A 20,501-nucleotide genomic window follows, 5' to 3' on the forward strand; every position below is an offset into this window, starting at 1 on the left:
GTGTTTTCACGTTCATTTTTGTCTCTTATGATAAATCTCGTTAGATCTCAGTGAAGGGAGAAAACTATCCAATGGTTTTGTGTCAACAATAAACAACTATCACCTCTGGATATTTAGTGGGAGTGTGAAATGAAGAGCATTGATTGGTTAACAGATCTGAGAGGTGGTGGAATAGGTGATGCAGACAAAGATGGTGAATATTTTAGTAATGGAAGTAGTCAGTATAACATTGTCAGTGTGAGCATGAAGATATTAGCATTTAGCTCAAAGCATCGCAGCCTCACCGAGCTGTTGACATGGCTGCAGACTTGTACTTGTAAAATGTAGCTTGCAATGTAATTTTTTTTTTTCATTTACTAAACTAAATTACTAATAATGTGAGTGCAACTGTATTTTTTTTTCTATTTTATGCAAATTCAGTAATTCAAATTTGTCACATACGTGCTTAGCTTGCAGCTCTTGTGTTAACTAACTTGATCCCAACATTTCCAGCCTCAGAAAAACAATATACTTGAACTGTATTTGTAGTGATTCTCAATAAGAGCATCTAATATGCACCAAGAATATATTGGTGCAATTATGCAGCAGGGCAAAAAAAAAAACAGCAAGACTGTATGAAGTGAAATATCTCTCCATTCTGCAGCTTTATCCTGCAGGTTTGTTCTCTTCATATTTCAGTGTTCGACCAATCTGTGAAGTGAGGATGTGGTAGATTTGTGTTCTGGACGCTCACCTCCCTGATTTCCTTTATCTTGGCCCCTCCCTTCCCGATGAGAGAGCCACACTGGCTGGCAGGGATGACCAGCCGCAGGGTGACTGGTGGCTTGGAGCTGATGGTGCCGTTGGCCACCAGTGCAGTGAGGTCCTGGGGGGGGTTACAAGAGAAGATTGGTGAGAGTCGGCAGGAAAGAAAAACAGGAGTGACAGAAGGAGAGAGAGCCCCAGAGAAGAAGATCAAATTGCAGGGGTCAAAGTGGAAATGGAGGGAGAGTCAAGTCACATCCACTGGTGTTCACTCCAACAATTAGGAGGATGGATAATTCCATTCATACGTATCTTAACCCACATCAATTTGAGTTTTATCAAGTTGTTTCTCCACACGTAACAAACTGAATGTTTTGGCACCAACCCCAGTCCATGACCACATAGATAGATAGATAGATAGATAGATAGATAGATAGATAGATAGATAGATAGATAGATAGATAGATAGATAGATAGATAGATAGATAGATAGATAGATAGATAGATAGATAGTTTCTACAGCGTTGATATCAGTTTCTACAGCGTTGATATCAGTCACAGTTCAAAGTAGATCTTGATTCATAGAACTAGCAGGTGGAGTTTTGGGCGCAGAGCAGAGAAATTATATTTGAGTCGGTGCATTGAGAGTCCACAGACGTCCACAGGAGGCCGGTCAGTGATGTATATTCAGTGTGGGATCTGAAAAAGTCTTTTAAATTATTCTTTATGAAAATGCTGAATTCTGTATGAAAGGGAGAACATTAAGTGCAATACGGGTGGTGAGCAAACCGTGCTCTGAGCTTTTCACTCCGCAACATAAAGCTGAGCCCGGGCACATTGTCTACATGTAATTCCTGGTGTCAGCACGCTGAACCTGCTCTCCTTGAGATTTCTCTCTAAAGATATTCTGAAATGAACCAGAATGAAGACATTTATCTTTTTTTATCTTATCTCATCTTTTCTTATTTGTAGAATTTAAGGTTTACAGGGATCACGCCCATGCAATGTGAAGATATGTCGTGATTATTCTTCATTTATTTCATCCAGAGTGAAAACAGAACTTTGCTGTTTTTTTAACCTTTAAGCTCTAACTTATATTTAATGAACAGATATGAGTGCAGTATCGATCTTCTCATTTAAATCAGCAAGAAAGCTAATTACATGGTGGCACTGAAGGATGAATACACTGCAATTTAAGAAAACATATGCAACTTAACATCATTTAAACAAAAAGAAAATGTAATAATCTCAAACCAATCTAACCACACATGCATAGCATTTAGAAACTAGAACAGCCCTCAGTAGAGCACATACCTCTACCAAGGCCCAACAGTCCCCTTATGAAACCACATTTAAATTCACTTGATCCAGATTTTTATTTGGATCTGCACCAAACTGCACACATTCAGATATCACTCCAAAACATGCCTGGTTTTTTTTCATCAAGATCCATAAATTAATCTCAGAGGGAACGAAAATGTTGAAAAACACACTTATCTCACAATGTTAAAGAAAGTGAAACAATTCCTGGGTATGCTTCCTGACCCATACTGCATCCTTCCACCACATTTTGGTGGCAATCTAATCAAATAACAAAAATCCTGATAAATAATAATAAATGAAACGAAGTGAAAAAACACAATCTAATGCTTAAGCCTGCGTCTTTTTCCTAATTTTGCTTCTCTTTGTAAATAAGGATCTTTCTTAAAACTATTCCTTTAAGCTGTCATGTAAACTGGACAAACCCTTTCAAGAGGCTTATTGTGATAGATTATCAGTCTAATTATACTTTATACTTTAAAGATCTATGCCAAGATTTATCAGATTTTAATAACATCCTGAAAAAGAACAGGTGCAGAACATGTCCATTTTATATAGAATGTGTTAATTAGGTATTTTGACAAGGGACCTTCTGATTTCCAGAGTGCTGAACAGTTTTTTACGGAGCAGGTAGCAGACGTCTGCCGGCTGCTGTGGGTGGAGATTGAGCTTTTAATTAATGAACAGTGTCTCTGTGAACCTTTGAAATGTAAATACATCACCCTGTCTCTCTTCCCGTCAGAGTTCAACACTCAATAAATGTGTCACGGAGCGATGTTTTTGTTTGTCAGGTTTGCGTTTGGGGCCAGTCTGCAGTAAAATTAGAGTTTGACTTAAGAGGTGACAGCGTGGATGTGTAGCCTCAGTGGATTTTACTCATGAAGAGAGCCGTATAATTTTTCCAATAACTTTAAATTTGAAAAGCACATTCTGACGTGGCTCCTGTGCCTCTCTGCTCCATGTCTATATTTAGTGAGGCGGATCAGGCTCTCTGACGTCTCGTCTCATTAGAAGAGGAGCACACAGCTTGTCTGTACAATCAGAAGACTTTCTTGATTTGATCTAAAAATATAAACCACATCTTAACAACTGCGAACGTTCCCCATATTCTCCTGTTCACTCGCAGGGAAAATAGACTCCCAGCAAATTGGCAGAAATAACACAGCGGGTTACACAAGCACCACTTGCGAAACGAGTTGGTGATCTTAAATCCCCGAAGCATATTGTGTTTCTGGTGGGATAAGGATGCAGATATAGAGAGATTATGGGGCTTTTATGCATGCTGTGCCTCGACACCTGGGAACAAAACACACACATAATACTGTAGTGCGTGTCTTGTGTTAACAGATTATTAGATCTCTATTTTTTTATATATGTGAGAAACATAGACACACAACTGAGCCTGCGTTGCCGTGTAATCATAAACTATCGAGACAGAAACAAATTCTGCGTCTAATACTCGGTGGCCAAAAAGCCGATTACTCCCGCTTGTTTTTAATTAAAGGTGTCAGACATACAATAATTCAACTACGGTGGAGGCCGTGGGTCGGCCAAACCCCGTTGCCATGGAAACGCAGGGAAGTTTCAGGGTTGAAAAGAGGTGAGTCTGAAAACATCTTTTATTAACACTGCACCGCGCTCCCAGCCAGAGTGTGTTTACCGAGGGCTGTCGACCTGAGCAGGGAGCACCTGTTTCCTCGCCAGCAGGGTCTGCTGTGATGCTAAATCAGAGCGAGGGCGCCTCTCGCTCCACCGTATTAATTAGCACAGTGATGGACAGTCACCATGGGGATTAAGAGCATGTGGATCCTGTCATCTATAACTCATTAAAATACCATGAAAACATGTACGAATCCTTCTCATTAGCAGATGGAAATTCATGTCATATGCGCCGAGTGGATTGAGCACGTGCAGCACAATAAAGGCATAAAGGCATTTACTGAATGTGAAATGCCTGAAGACAAACAACTCGACGAGCCAGACGAGCCCGTCCACTTCCAAAACTTCAAATGTTTTCCTTCCATCACTTCACTTCAGAGCATAATCGATAGCAGTAAAGTGCATTAGTGCTAATGTTGAGATGTTGAAGCTCGGGAAATGATTTTTTGCAATACTGGTGATGAAATTGCTTCCTGCACTTTTTTTTTTCCATCTCTCACAAACAACTAATTCTGTCTCATTGTATCCTGATTGATTTTTTTTCTCTATATAAGAAACTTTGTCAGACACAGAATGACCTGGATTGGATTGGAGCACTGTCATGGTGGCTTGTTTGAGAGGAGATGACGACATGAGGTTGTGATGGAAATGAGTATGAGACACTTACCTCCTCCAGTTTAAATGTGATCATGGTGAAAGCTCTGAAGACGCTGTCTGTGGAGCCGGTGATGGTGATGATCCTCTCAGGACAGGATCCCTCTGAGATGTTGACCCGAGCGCTGCTCTGTGGGGACAGAGGTCATCAGATCAACATTTTGGGATAAACCCTTTTTAACTTAGTCACAGACACAACATATTAACCTCACCTATTGGCCTGACACCCACTGTTACCACAACTACCAGCAGCTACGGAGCTCACTAATGAACATGTTGTATCTGGATAGAAACTATAGGAAATCATTTCTGGTTGTCCAGGGAGTTTCGTGCTGGATAACTAATCTCCTGTGAGTAATTTCCTGTTGGCACATGTTAGTGGATATTTGTTTTTTTAACCTTTGATTTTCCAAGTTCCATGACATTTTTTGGAGGGGTGGGGGGGTGGGGGGGTGACCCAAGGAAATAACCTGTGAATTTTGGAGCAGATCCAGCCAAAGGGGCACAGCCAGAAATGTGTGATCACCATCTTTAATGTTGCAAGATAGGGTGTTTTTCCCAGTAAATAATTCATGGTTCTTGATGAAAATAATCTGGCATATTTAGGGGACTGGTATCTATGAGTGTGTGAATTTAGTTCAGCGTAATTTAATTCAAGGGGATTGTTAAGCATTGAGATAGGAGTTCTATCGAGTGCCATTCTTCATGCCAGTCTTTATTTTAAGCTATAAGCTAAACTGACTGCAGCTTCATATTCAGCATAAAGATGTGAATCATCTTCTCATCTGACTCTCAGCAAGAAAGCAAATAAGCACATTTCCCTGAAATGTCAAACTATCCCTTTAACCTTCCCGTGGTTTGGGTTTCCAGAGGCACAGTGGCTGCAGGGCACACCCACAGGTAGGGAAGTCAAGTGACATGACGTAAAGGAGGCGAGGCTGACAGCTATACAGCACAGTTCTGTATCTCTGTAAATCTAATAAAGTTTCTCCTCGGGGCATTGCCCTCAGACGACAGAGCTCCCATACTGCGCTCCTCTCCCTCCATTTTGTGCCCTTGTATTTGAGTTAAATTCACGTGAGCAGAAACAGGACAACACTCTGACCTCCAGGCCATTTTCTCCAGTCTTTCCAGTGAGTCATGCTCCCACTGTAGCTGTAAGCCCGGGGGACGGACTGACAGGATAAGGCTCATGCAGTTGGGAAGTGACAAAGGCCAAAACTGGCAGGCTGACTGGATGAATGGATGGATGACTATCATGGGTGAGTGGTTTATCCAGCAGCTCTGTGGGGCTGCATTGTCCCATGACCTCACTATTCCCCTGTTTATCCTTCTGCCTCATAAAGTACAACATAAAACCTTAGCGGCAAGCGAAAGAATCAAATGTGCCGCCACAGTGTCAGCCGAATTACTTTTTTTTTTACAAAGAGTTAACCAAGCGGCATTAGTTTTGCTGCACCCTTGAGATTTATAAAGAGGGGAGGAAGGAGAGAAGGGGAAGTTGTTTGAAGCAGGCAAAGAAAGAGAAAGGGATTTGGAGAGAGAGAGAGCAGCGAGGGGAGGTGTAGTGACTGATGGAGAGAGAGGATTTAAATTGAAAAGGTGCTGTTATTGCCCAAAAGGCAATTTGGACAATGTACACGTCCTGTATGCTTTTCAGACTCAAAACTCCCAAACAGGCTTTATTATCAGCTTCCTCCCACAGCTTTATTATTAATACACGCATCTGAAATAAATCCTGACCAGTTTCAAAATGAGCCTTTGAAATTAAATCATGGTTTTCTCTTCAGATGGACCTGCTTGTGGAAAATAAAAGAGACGTGGCTTCGGTTTGAGGGTTAGTATCGGAAATAGGGGGCAAAATGGGCTTACTTCAGCTGAACGGCTGCTGACACACGCACACAGCTCAACACACCGACTCTGAGATCAGTGAGAACATGCTCATAAATGCACAAATTAACGTACCTCTTCTCGTATTCGTTTCACAGTCTCTCCTTTCTGAAAAAGAAAGATGAAGGACAGCTTTAAGGACAGCTTTAATCAGAATCAAATGCGCTCCGTTTGAAAATTACAATTGCATCAGTGTCCTTGATGTCCGAGTGAAACCAGCTAATACAAACCCGCGTCTGATTAGAATTCATCACAGCGAGTTTGCACTAGAGTTTCAATTTGCAATACATGGCGGTGGTGGCCTCTGCACTGCTGTCGGAAAAAGATATGTACACCTGCCCTATAATGGCCGTGTATTCAGCGTGTGAGACGAAAGCGCATTTTGTCAGACTTGTGTCGCAGCTCTGGTTGGGATTGCTTCTTTTCCTCTCCCCCATTTTTCTTTTGGCTAATGTCCACCCAAGCTGCCGCACCCTTCGTTTCCCACCTTAAATGCACCCACTGACAATCACTTTCTTACAGGAGCATCAAAACCAGTATCATCCAACACCCTGGGCTACACCGTTATTTATGTTACGCTGTAGGAAAGCCTATTATTTGTGGACTGGTGTCGGCCCTCTATTGATGGGAAAGAGATGAGAGGTTTGAGATAGGAAGAAAGAAATGCTTGGAGGGTGGAGTGGCAAGTTATTAGTCGAAGTGCTGCAGATCAAGTGCCTCTCTCTGTCGAGCTGCTCGGCGTGAGCCAAGCTCATCTCTCTCCTCCTCCCTCTTTCTTTTTATTCTCAATTTCCTCCGAGGTATTTTGATTTCTCTCGCACGTCGAAGCATCCATTGTGATGTCTTTCTTTCCAACGCTCTTCACGCATTTTGTTTTCATCTATTCTTCCTTTTATTGATGTGTGTTGTATGTGTTGTTTTCCAGTGAACACAGTGCAGCAGGGCCCTTTCCTAACAGACGCTGAAAGTGCCCACAAGGGGCCGACGGTAATATGTCTTTGGAGCTCAGTTTCAACAGGAGGCTTGCAGTCAATGCACTAATGTTTTTGTTTGATGGATTACTGTGTTGCATTATGGGTGGTGGGGGTGGTGGGGAGGTCTTAAGAGGGTTGGTTTTAGGGCAATTACATTTAGGATGGGGATGTTCAGAACAAGAGGGCTTTGTGCTCTGCGTTGATTTCAAGACGGAGGGGGAAATTATTTTACAACGGCTTATTATGAATTCACATAAATAAATTTGTGGCTTTGCTCGATGGGAAATAAGTATAGATTTGCATATCTGACACAGGTGTAGCATTTTAATACATCTACCTGATCTCAATAAGGATTATTCATCTGTCTTTATGATTATTTTATATATAAAATATATAATATATGAAATATATGCAGTATTTTGTATAATAGAAAGAAAATAGGACATCTCACCTTTCCTATGATGCTGCCAACCTCCTAAAAGACAAAAAGATTAAAGTATTTATTTTCAAATGAAAATAGTTTTTAAAAAATGCATATAATCCTGATAATAACCTTTCATAATTCATCATGTCTATTGACCATGAAGCTGTAACGAATGTGCAAAAAAAAGCCCAGAGAGCTACAGCAGGCATTCATTCATAAACAATGCGAGCAGATGGCTTGTACCTTTCCATGCATGAGCAGTCGTAGTGTGAGGGTCACTCCCAAGCCCCCGTCTGCGAAGTCCTGCTCACAGTTCATAGCGATGTGGGAGTGGCATGCAGGAAGACGCATGAACAAGGCTCACTCGCTGGTCACACAGTCAAACGAAGGCCAGCGCTCGTTCTCTGGCTCTTCAAGGTTCTTCAGTGCTGCTCTGAGAGAGAGAGAGACGGAGAAAAAACTTAGGTTGAAATAAACTGTCAAGTGTTTCAAAGGAATTTGCTCAGGAGCATAAAACACGACTGTTCTCTCGTGTTATAAAGTCATAAACATGTGCATTCATGCTCAGCGTACAATCACGATGTATCTCATAGCTGCACACACGGGACTCCCTTATCAAGCAACATCATTATTCACTGAACACCATGTACCACTATTAGAACTAATGGCTGTGTTCTAGTTTAGTTCTCGGAAACCACACGCTTGTTCTGTATTTAACTGCACTGTTGACTGAATGATAATTTCCCGGAGATGAAAGACATTCAGCCGAAGAGAGGACAGATAAAAAAATAAAATATTTAAAAAAAACACTTTCATGCCATCAAAGACATTTCAGGCGGCGCTGAGCTCAAGTTTCTCTGTGAGGAACTTCTTCATTAGTTGGAGTCGATGTAATATTGATGGTGATTCATAACAAAGTCATAACGAGGAGCATTGTGTGTGCAGGATATTGACCATAAGCACCAGCAGTGTCAGCAGTGTTGCAGCTCATCAGAGCTCTGGGGTCCTGACAGACTGCGGGCGGCCATTGATGACTAACACACTGTCTGTGTCTTCATTAGCCGACAAGCAGTTTCTCTCACAGTGAGACGAGTGATTCTTGAAATTGGACTAGAAAAAAAAAAACAAGAGAAAAGGAATTTTCCTTTCAGACGAGCGCGGCATGAGATTCATGCAACGTTAATCAAATTCAATTTGAAATAGTTTAAGTAACATTGGAAAGTGGTGGAGTTTCTTCGGGGACCTGGTGTTATCGGCTCCATCACAGTCAGCTGGAGGAAAAAATATACAAATAGTTCTGAGGTGACAGATCAGAATTTATAGAGCGACAGCAAATGAAGAGCATCTGTAATGATCCCAGAATAACAATGTGGTGGCAGCTACGTGCGTGTCAGTTGTGTGACATACAGTACGATGAACGTGTGTGTCAGCCAGCTGCTCACCGTCTCAGTATAATGTGTACCATTAGTTCATGGACTCACTTTCCACCCTGATCTATATTTCCTTACATCTGTCAGTGAGGAAGTAGATAGATCAATATGTGATAGTTAAAAGTAGCTGCGTGATTAGTGGAACACATTTTCCAGATGTGGAGGTAGAAAATAAGTCAGTAAATGTATTCAAGTCGTGTACAGTTTACAATATTTGATACCTTCAGCTACAAAATCCACAAATTGATTATGATGCATTATTATAAACTGAAGTCAGAACTAGCCACATCTCAACAGCTGCAACATTTAAGTGATGTACACACTGATAAATCAATAACTATAATTCAATACATTTTATTCTGAGGGCCCATTCTGAATACTTTTACACTTGGTACTTACACTGTTGTAATTATATCTCAGTTACGTTATGCAGACCCTAATAGCAACAAAGTATTTCTATAAATCCGAACACTTCTCCCACCACTGCTCAGATGATTGATGAATGCATATAATTTCCACTAACCACTAAACTAAGAATAATATAATTATGCCAGTTCTCAGTTTAAATGCATCATTCAAATGTTTTTAATGCTGCTTCTCAATCATTCGGGTGAAAACTGTGGAATTCTTTACTGCCATAAATCATGTTAAGCACTCGCATTGAGGAACAACACAGAAACAAATTATTCTCCCCTCTTTGACTTATCAAGGCCACTTGTTTGTCTGCCAAGTGAATTCCAACCAGCCTACAGAGCCACTGTATACCAGCCCTGTGCTACAGACAGCGCCTGGCCTGTGTGTGTGTGTGTGTGTGTGTGTGTTTTATAGAAATCTGCATGCTGTTTGCAGATCTGTTGAGCCATGTGAGCATATCATGTTTAATAAATTGGTATTATTTTACAAGATCCAATTCGTATGAGACTTGTTGTAGGTGGGCTTATTGCCTTTGCTCAGTGCACAAGCCCATTGCTGCTTCGCTGACTTATTTATGCACTGGATGCTTTCAAAGCCACGTTCAGACGCTCGCATGCTCGCTGCTTTAAGAGCTTCACTGCCTGTGTGAGTTTTGTATTCCCTCCATGGCTGTGACACAGTTTGACGTGGCAGTCTGTCAAAACGTGGCAGTAAGTGGAGCATGGTGTCATTTTGCTGTATTAGATTGTCGTAAATCCAACTTCCCCCTCTACTCTTTTGGAAGGGATGCTCATTGATATTATTTTAAAAAAAAACTATCATTTAGAAACTGATCTCCATACGACGTCCATAAATATCAAACAAAGACCAGGGGGTTGACTGGAGATGAACAAAAAAAACTGGAACATTTCGCTCGCTGTCAGCTACAGACACGGGGCCAAGTAATCATGACTTTAAGCTTGATCGATGCATATCACAGAGCACATTTGTACAACCCGTGGGCTAACTTCATTATGTTTAAGCACTGAAGGGCATGGCTAAAATGTTAGCACTTTATTGCATTAGGAGTTAATGGTTTGAGGGATCATTATGTGCTGCTCTGTGGGTTGATAACAAGGCATGTGCTCTGCGTTTGTGTGAGGGTGGTGAGCCTCTGAACTCCTCATTTCCAGAATCCCAAGCAGCAGCGTTCCGGGATGAACAGAGCCCCTCTGTTCTAAATTAGACCTGGTAACACAGAACAGGGAATTAGCGTGGTGCAGACTGCAGTGCCGGGCTGCCAAAATACAGTCCGACCAGGAGAGAGGCACAGAGCCCATCTCCTGTCCTGCTCCTCTATCATTGACTGTTAACCTTGGCCCTGCTCTGCCTGACTGAACCCAGTGTGCAGGAGCCCCTGTTGTGAGTCACTGCTTGTATTCATATTTATATAAACTATAATAAGCTTGACTTTGTGAAATCAAATGACACGAAAGCAAATGGCCACAAAGCCACGCCTCCTCTCAGTCTGCTAATACACAGCTGATGTAAAAAAACAACAACATTAAATGCAAATTCTGCTCTATTACAACTTAAACAAGACTTTTTGCACAACTGGCAATCACGTCTATCAGTTATGATCCCACATGAGATGATGCTGTAAGTGAGTCCACCTGAATTGTTGATGATGATCTCTCACTGCACAGTGTGTACTAGGTCAAAGCTGAACTACAATGTTGGTCTGTTCATTGTGTTAGATGCTTACAATGGGCAGTCTGTGAATTAATGTTATATTTAGTTTTTAGCCTTGCAAGCAGCAATTGCTCTTGGGATGCGAGCGTCACGCTATCGGTTGATCCACCACTTTTTGTCTAGCGCCAACACCAGGTTGACATTTATGCCTTTTACTAAACTATGTAAAAAATTATTGGATGGATTGCAATGAATATTTTGTACAGATATTCATGATCCCCAGGTGGTAAACCCTGATAACGTTGGTGATCCACTGACTTTTCCTGTAGTACCAGCAGCAAGTCAACATTTTACAGTGAATTATTTTTACACCGGCCCACTGGGATAAATCCATGTGACTTTGGTGATGCGTTGACTTTTCCTTAAGTGCCAACCATGAGCTTGACAGTAGTGTCTTTGAGGGAAATTCCCCAACCCTTGGATCATTGTGTTAAAATTAAAACTCTGTTCATAACAAAAAACATGCACAACTAATGACGTACCTGCTGTACTTTGTGTTTAATGCACATTAGCACATGTCAGCATGTTAACATAGATGTGGAAAATGGTGACCATCACATCAGCCTAACACCTGCATGTAATACTGTCATTGTGAGACAGTTAGCAGACCTTAAACCACCTCTGTGCTACAGCTACATGAGGAGTGGAAGTAACAGAAATTAACTGATAAAAATGGAGATGATGAAAATGCGTACGAACTGAAAAATGGAGCGATTAAAAATGGATATGAAATGAAAAGCTGAGTGATGAATTATCAAGTGATAATTGATCAACGATTGATTTACAGCTGATTTGATTAAAACAGTTGTGATATGATGAAAACAGAAAACAGTTTATTCATATTCAAATTATTCATCCTTTAACCTTAAAATTGCCATTTATCATTTGAGGAAAGTACCTCAAGGGTGGAAATAACACAACATAATGATTGGGCTTCTAAATTAATAACCGAGGTGATGAAGATGCATGTGAATTGAAAAATGGAGTGTTAAATTCTCATGTGATTTGATTAAGTTATTGACATTTTATTATAGACTATTGCTCTGATAAATAACTGGGCTGTGTTTCTCCATTCATCATTCACCCAACTGACATTTATCCTTTACATGCAATTTATGTTTTACTGTAATTAAAAAATATACTGCTATTCTAACACTCAAAGTAAGAGTACTACCTTATATATATATACATACTTGGGTTTAGCACTGCCAACCCATAATACACTTTTCAAAATATACATAAAACTATATAATAACATGTGATGGCATGAATAAATTTACCAGACACAAATATCTTATAATTATAATTCTGGCAGTTATAGAAAAAATACCCTTTTTATCACCAAACAAACAATGAAATAAAAAATATCCTTTAATATATCCAGAAGTATATTTTGACTTCCATGAGGCGTGCATCAAAGATGTCATGGATAAAAGCAGCCAGTATACATCCCTCGACAGCCGCCAGCAGTATTTCTTTTTTTTCCTGGCCCTGTTTTTCAGAAGCATCTACTCAGCGAGACTGTCAAGATGAAAAGGATGCTGTTCATCCTGCTTGTCTGGAGGACTGGACACCTGTTCTGAGACAACTGTGTCCCCAACAGAACCAGCAAACAGACGGGCTCTGAACCAGCTTAGAGGAAACGAAGAAGGAATGAGGGCACGCCTGGTCTCCATGGCGGAGGAGGAAAACAGAGCTCCCTTCTGCATACAGCACATACAGAGGACCGGTGGTATTGAGTGTCTGCTCGATAAACCCACAGAGTCGGCCGGGATGGGGTGGGGTGTTCCTCGGGTGGGCGCACACCGTATGGAGCCATAACTGAGAGGGTGTCAACGTGTGTACACGCGCACAGCGAGGGCGAGAGGTGAGAGACCATTGACACATGCGACCCTACACACACACACACACACACACACACACACACACACACACACACACACGCATGAAGCCACATTCCCATGTCTCTGTGCACCAAAACAAAGAACGCACAAACCCACATACAGCTGCTGGGATGAAAGAAGGCAGCAATTCACACACACAGAGAAGTGCACAGCCCAAGTGTGGACAGACTTTGATCTGCTGAGAAGGGCCACACGACGTTCTGCAGTTATCCGTCACGGACAAACTCCGACGACATGACTACGTGGACGACACAATGAGAGTGTCGTCCGCTGAAGGGAAAAACGACTTCGAGAACAAATGGGAAAGTAAACCTCTAGATTCCTCTCCACTAGTGATCAGTCACTCTCCTCCAAACTTAAAATAGACGCCCGGGGAAAAAACACGGGGCACGCACAAATCCACAGAAGGACACACAAGGGTGCACACAGAAACACATGTCGTTTATGAAGCTGACTACATCCTGTACACGAGCGAGCTTGTGTAGAAGCTCTAAATAAAGGAAGACGTCGAACTAACACAGCTAACGACTGCATATTAACACGACGCTGAAAAGGCTCCTTGATTAAATGAACTCAATTCCAGTTGAATGAAATATTCAAAGAGGCTCTGAATGTTTGGATTAGCTTTATGAGCTGTGCGGCAGAGAATTATTAAAACAGCAGAGAGGAGAATGTATAGATAACATTAACCTCTTGTGCATTCATTTATTTGGAGAATGTCTTAGTTGAAAGTGACGTACAAATGAGGCTGAATCCAAACAGACAAGGCGCTTTCAATCCCTTATAGTTCCATGTTCCACCTGACACAAGTTTCCAAGTAAACAAGTAGTAAATCCTATTTTAGAAAGAGCTAGAGTCTGATCAATAGATGGACGGATAGATAGAATGATAGAGGGAGGGAGAAAGAGAGAGAGGTCATTTTAGAGGAGTAAGTATACTTGACAGAAGAACAGATAGGGGTTCAGCCGACTGAATCGAGTAAATGAAGTCTGCTCTTAAACCTCCTCTCAGATGTTCATGTATCTTACTGTCAGCTGCAGCTACAGCCAACTGGACTGTTCGAGCTCCCGAACACTTGGTTTCAAATCTCGAGTTTTTCTCAGTGTCTTTAAATTGTCGTGTGACTAAATACACAATAAAGTCAAGAACCCTCAGTGTTTTATCCTCAAAACCTCAGCTAATCCTCCTCCTCACACAGTGCTGACAACCGTCAATATTTACATTTAAATATCATCAATTTGGAATATGTGCACAAGACATCACTGAATCTCACCCACTTTGATCCACAGAGAAAAGAAAGACTACTTTCTTATAAGAGAACCACCATAGCTGATCTGTCTTTGGTATGAAATTGTGCGTCCATATTGGACCCCATCACTAATAATAATAAGTTGATGTTTTCCTGTCTGTTATATACGCTTACAATTTGAAACATTTGATTAGATGAAATGGTTTCTGTATTTCCAAAATCTCTCCATCGAGATGAGAGAGAGAGAAGAACAAGAGACCAGGCGGGGGCTTAAGCTGTGAAACAGGAGAGGCTTGAATATATGGAGCAGTGTTTCATCTCTCAGCATGTCTGTCTCGGCTGTGTCATATGTAATGGGAGGGGTCAGGCCTCAGCGCAGAGGGGACTGTCCTCTCCCTATCAGCCTCTGGCTTTATGTGGTGTTAATACACAACTGTGTCGGCCTACAACGCGAGCCGCCAGTCAACCTCAGGGCCCCAGAGAAGGTTATCAGAACCTCGGGGCTGCCCGCTGCTCCTGGAGCCAGCTCGGCTTCCCTGCACCAGAAGAGGAGGCCAACGGCAGCATTCACTGCAGCCACTGCACCTAAATGTGGGCTGATCAGATTAGCCTGAGTGCTTTTTTTAATCCATACTCTGTGGCGTTTCAAAAAAGACAGTAAAACTACAAGATTTTCCTGCAGACCGTACGAACAAATCTGCCGAAAGGTTGCAATGAAAGTTTTCTAATTCAAACCGCTGTGACAAAATGACTGTCGCAGGGATTTCTAAGCATCTTCAAAAGCTGTGTGGGTTGACTGGCTGACGTGAAGAATTTGGAGCTCTGTCATGTTGCTTAGTAAATGAGCTTCTTGTTTGTGACAAAATTCTCCCTCATGCCCAAACCATGTTTTTTTTGACTGGATCAGAAATAAAAGTCTCTTATCAACACACAGAGGCAGAATATATAATCAACACATTCCCCTTTTATCAGAGCGATGACAGCTCTGGAGCAACAACATTTACAAATAATTGACACCAGAAACGGCATCTTTTTTGCAAATCCTGTCATATCTCAAAGTGACAATCAATACTTCCGGGGGCTTCGTCGTGTTACACCGACTCACAATCGCGTCGATCTGTCTGCGCCGCATCGACACAGATCACCTTCTGAGTCAGAGTCTGCATAATAACGGGTGAATCCGGTAATTAATGAACAGCAGGGTAATTGACACTCTATTATGGCGGTCTATCCTAAGCCCTCAGCGACTGTGACTGTCAGACTGGTTCTAAGTTAGTTCAGGCTCAGTGGTTATTATTAAGAATACCTTTGAAAGAACATGGCCACCCTGTGAGAAACGTACATTGATCGAGTGTTGTTTACACAAAGGATCCTGTCTCCTCATTAGGTAAAACTAAGTTCCTTCCTCCTTCTCATTATTGCCGCTGAGGATAAAACAACACAAACATACAGATAATGAAGCTTGCAGGGCCGTGTTTCTGAGCCGACAGTTGCCTTCTCTCAAGAGGCTGCTGGTTCCAGACACAAAGTGACACCGCCGGAGCCTGAATTTACACTAGCTTCATTTAGTGGTGGGGTTAGTGTGGCCCGAGCCCATAGGCTGTGATATGAATAGTTATCTTTATAACTTACCAGACATGTGTGATGTCTTCTAATTCCTTGTTTTATCTCCAAGTATCTGTCCAAAGCCTGAAGATATTTAAAATACTATTTATATTAAAAGAAAAGAAGAAAGTCATCTTATTTAAGAAGCTAACACCATGAAGGTTTTGCTTTGATTATCAATCAATCATCTAATTAATTCAGCTCTTTCTCAGTTGTAAACTGATGTTTTCCATGTTTTAGGTCTCTTGCAGTTATTTTAATGAAATAACTAACTGGGTCCGAATGTCACATCCTGTTTTCATTCGATTATACAGTTTGACTTCTCCAGAGTGTTTGTCCCTCTGGATTCAACGTTGGAATTTTCTGGTCATTTGCTTTGCCTTGACTTACAATGGTATGCTTCTCCTTATTAGAGAGCTTCTATTAGGGACCATATATCACTCTGAATGGTTTTTTTTGGCATGGTGGAGAATACACTTTGGCAGGGTATTAACTCCAGCTTTTATCCCATCCCTCTCACTGGATGAAGGTCACACTCTCTATCTGCAAAATGACTTTCCTCTCTTCTCTTTCATCCCTGCTTTCCTCCCATCCTCCACACCAGGGCATGAGTCAGAGAATCTGACACCTCGGAGGGAGAGAAAGAGGGAGAGAGAGGAGGGAGATAAAGATGGGGGAGAAAAATTGGGAGAGAAAGAGGGACAGATGGGGACATGCAGCCGGAGAAAAGAGGAAAGGGGAGTTGATCAATATTTCAGAGAAACAAGTAACCCAAGAAGATGTGGATTGCCCCTGCCCCCTCCTCGACGTGCAAGGCAGCAGGCAAAAAACATGGAGATTAAATTCATCAGCGCACAGATGCTGCAGGAGTCCTCATTCCGATTTTACTGTACAATATTCTTTATGGTGGCGTACAGCCTTGCTGCAAAATCGTACTGTTCACAGCATAACTTACAGCCGAGCCAATGGTGTGCTGTTGGGTGTGCAGTGGTACTGTGCACGCCAAGCTGAAACTACACATTACATAAGCCCCACAACAAACTGAACACAAACCCAAAAATAGTGCAGTCCCTGTTAAATATTTCAGGCACTCAGCAGCTGAGGGAGGGCTGGGGGATAAAAAGCATCTCTCCTCCTTGGTCACAATACAAAAACACACACACACACACACACACACACACACACACACACACACACACACACACACACACACACACACACAAACAGATGCAGATGGCCAATTGAAAGAAAAAACCTCCATTTAGCATAGTGTGCAGCAAAGCGGATTACCGTCACGAAGGCAGACTTTTAGCTTATTCGCCTGATATACAGCACTTGCTCACTGGAGTGGCGTACTTAGCATGCACCTATCCTCATTTCTTGAGGCACTCTCTGTACAGTAGAGGCGGCATGAAAGCTGCTCTTTCAGGGTAACTTCTGAACTAAATAAATCACGCTCATGAGACTCTTTGTAGAGACACAACAGCAGAGTCATGAGGCCTGTTGGGTCAATCTCCGGAGCTCAACACAGTGCTATCTTTTCATAGCAGGGACAGCCCGCGGCTCTGTCAGCCACTAAAGCAGTCTTAAGAACGACGGGGAGGGTCACACTCTGTTTTAGAAGAAAGGCTCCCTTCATTGCAGAGCCAGAAAGTCCAAAACAAAAGGAAATCTACGCTGTTTATTTGCATAGAGGCGTTCATGTGATTTTTGGTCCATGACTTTCTTGCACGACATGGCCTACTTCATGGTAAAACAAAGGGTAATGAGCGCAGCAAAAAACGGGGAAGGTATGGGAGCTAAGCCTCAAGGGTCTGGAGTTATTAGATAGTGACAAGCACAGGTTAATTACCCAAATGCAGGTTAATTGCTACAAGGGGGTTATCTCAAATATTGGAGAGGAAATTAATTTGTTTCACAACAACGCTCCTGTGACAACAACATCTAAATGAATGTCTGAGTAATGATGGGGATGCTGAGTTGCCTCGTAAAATGCAAAGCCCAAAAGCCCTATAAGCTACTCCAGGTGTTAAGTCGGAATAGAAATAATTCGAGACTGAATATGGAGTTGACGTGACATAAGAAAATAAAACAAAAAGTCTATACGAATTAAGATGTTTGGGAACAGTTACGCTCCACTGTGATGTTGAAATTATCTTGAGAAGCTCGTCTTTTATCCTGCTCGACAGTAAAAGTTGATTGAATATCCACGAGCTCTCTCTGCAGATCTGTTTAATAGAGTGAAGCCACTCAACTGGGCTGCATTTACTTGATGACTGCACACTAAAACTTAGCATTGTGCCGATTTCCCTCCCCCCCTTCAGTCTGCAAGAACAGCACCTTAGTAGATGAGAGGGATTATATTGGCAGTTCGCAGATGTCGGAGCAGCACGTGTCAGGTCTGGCTTCTGTTATTTATGAAGCCTCTCAGCCCCAGCCCTCAGTCTGCAGCAGGGATGCAGGTGGGGTTTCATTATTGAAGATGCTCTTCCACTTCTTATTAGATCTCCGACTCTCAGAGTGCATTAAGGAATTGCATTTGGACGGAGAGTCAGCAATGCATGATGGTCTGTTATTGTGCCCCCTGGAGTCCCGCTAAAAGGTACGTGTGCCTCTCGAATCAGCCAAATTGTACGTGCCATTCCCTTTTCCCTTTTCAAGAACAGACAGTGTTTTTTTTGCACTCAAGCAGATGCCCCCCTCACTACACACACTCAGAGAGACATAATAAAATCCCATTCCTTATTGATATCCGTTATGTGCCTGCTGTGAAGATAAATCAGGAATATAATCACACTGTTGCTCCCTAACTGACGAGCGATTCTCCAATCGTGTCCCCGTTCTATCCTATTTCAGTTTGAGCAGATGCATAGTGGAGGTGCACATGTAAGATTCACGAGCTTCTCCTCAGGGCAGCAAGACCCTGGATTTCCTTAATCAATCGCCTGACTTTTTTTTTATCGACTGCGTTGTACTTACAAGTCTAAAGATGAATATTATATGGGCCTGTTGTGCCCACACCATGCAAAATAGACGAGAGAAACAAAAACAGGTCCGATTTTTTTAGCAATTTAAAAAAATCTGAAAGAAAATATCAAAATGAATTTGTACCACCCAGAGTATAAAGAATTCATATGATAACAAGTCGGTTTTGCCATCTATGCTGAATGAAAATAAGCCACTGGCTGTTTATTGAGTCCAGCAATTAAGCAATCAGGAAACCGTACAAGCAGGAAGACTAACGCTAATGGAGGCTAACTGTATGTTACTTAAATCTGAAATCTAATTGTGGAATAAAAAAAAAATAAGAAAACGAGTCCAACCAAACAACATCTGCACTGACTTTTGATTTCATTTGGGTCAGCTCATCAGGACAGTTTTTTTTTTTTTTTTCTCCATCCACTGTAAGACTAATGCAATTAAGGCATCCTGGTGAATAATGGTGCTGTCACACACACTCGCTGCCTCAGCACCAAGCAGGCGCCCACAGGATCTTGTTGAGAATGATCTTTGTGTTCAGGGCTGGCCCGGCCAACGGGGTCCACTTTCATTATCGTAAAAACACACACGCACACACGCACGCACACACAAGAGACCAATTGTCTCCTCGGTCTCATTGTTGTCCCCTTGCTCATCTGGCGACTTTCTGCCATATGCTGGGTGTAACAGCCCGGTCACTTTATGGCTCCATTAGTTCAGCTCGGACGCGTGAACATAGCAGATTATTTTATCCTTGAATCTAATCTACTCATGTGAGCGCGTCCAAGTTAAAACATGACACACTGTGGTGATTCAGAGAGGCAAGGGTCCCACTAGTTAACAGACCCGATTGAGGCTTTTATTCGTTAAATACAGTTAATAACACAGTGGAGGGTTGTAACACTGCGTTTTGACGGTCGCGAGCTGTCAAGACCGTCACCCACTATTAGATAGGAGCGGTTTCAAGTTGGAGAATTGGGAACACGCCGTCCGGAAACAATCGGAGCCACTTACCGGTTCTCCTGTAAAAGGTCTCAGGCTGCAGCTCCCGCTAAAGTATCCCCATGTATCTGCGTTGACCGGGCTTTGCATCCATGTAGAGTCCAGTGACGCGGACGTTGTAGTGCGCACTGTCCTCCCGGTGTGTCAGCAGCCTGGAGTGCAGGGGAGGAGGAGGAGGAGGAGGCACACACACACGGAGAGAGGGGGGGAGAGAGATACGGGGGGTGTGGGGGTGCACGTGCACGCAGCGACCACCCTGCTCACCATTAACCGAGGAAGCCCGTGGGAGAGGGCCGAGTGCTCTCTGGGTAAAATAGATCCTGTGGCCCAGCTGCGTTCAAGCCTCCGGTGCGTCCAGTGTCCCCCGCCTCGGTGGCTGTGGTCCTCCCTGTCCCCACAGGAGCTGCTGGGAGCGTACCGTGCGCTGCAGGACACATGTGCACATCCTGGAGCTGCGCTTATAAATCAGATGAATCAACCATGTCGATCAGAAATGTGCGGTATTGTGTCAACTGGATTATT

The 20,501-nt window shown here is 42.5% G+C and overlaps 1 protein-coding gene across 4 annotated transcripts in view; it reads right to left on the minus strand.

Moving 5' to 3' along the window:
- LOC118111391 (poly(rC)-binding protein 4) overlaps window positions 1-20,160 on the minus strand; it is a 32,244-nt gene extending 12,084 nt beyond the window's left edge. For all 4 annotated transcript variants that reach the window (XM_035159952.2, XM_035159950.2, XM_035159951.2 and 1 more), the window contains exons 1-6: window positions 19,992-20,160; window positions 7,909-8,098; window positions 7,693-7,716; window positions 6,343-6,375; window positions 4,391-4,507; window positions 734-865 (exon numbers count right to left, since the gene is read on the minus strand). In XM_035159952.2, the coding sequence (XP_035015843.1) occupies window positions 734-865; window positions 4,391-4,507; window positions 6,343-6,375; window positions 7,693-7,716; window positions 7,909-8,016 (414 nt within the window). In that variant the 5' untranslated portion in view covers window positions 8,017-8,098; window positions 19,992-20,160. The remainder of the gene's footprint in view (window positions 1-733; window positions 866-4,390; window positions 4,508-6,342; window positions 6,376-7,692; window positions 7,717-7,908; window positions 8,099-19,991) is intronic.
- Window positions 20,161-20,501: the final 341 nt, after the last annotated feature.

The sequence above is a fragment of the Hippoglossus stenolepis genome, chromosome 6, assembly GCF_022539355.2.
Source record: "Hippoglossus stenolepis isolate QCI-W04-F060 chromosome 6, HSTE1.2, whole genome shotgun sequence".
Classification (NCBI taxonomy): domain Eukaryota; kingdom Metazoa; phylum Chordata; class Actinopteri; order Pleuronectiformes; family Pleuronectidae; genus Hippoglossus; species Hippoglossus stenolepis.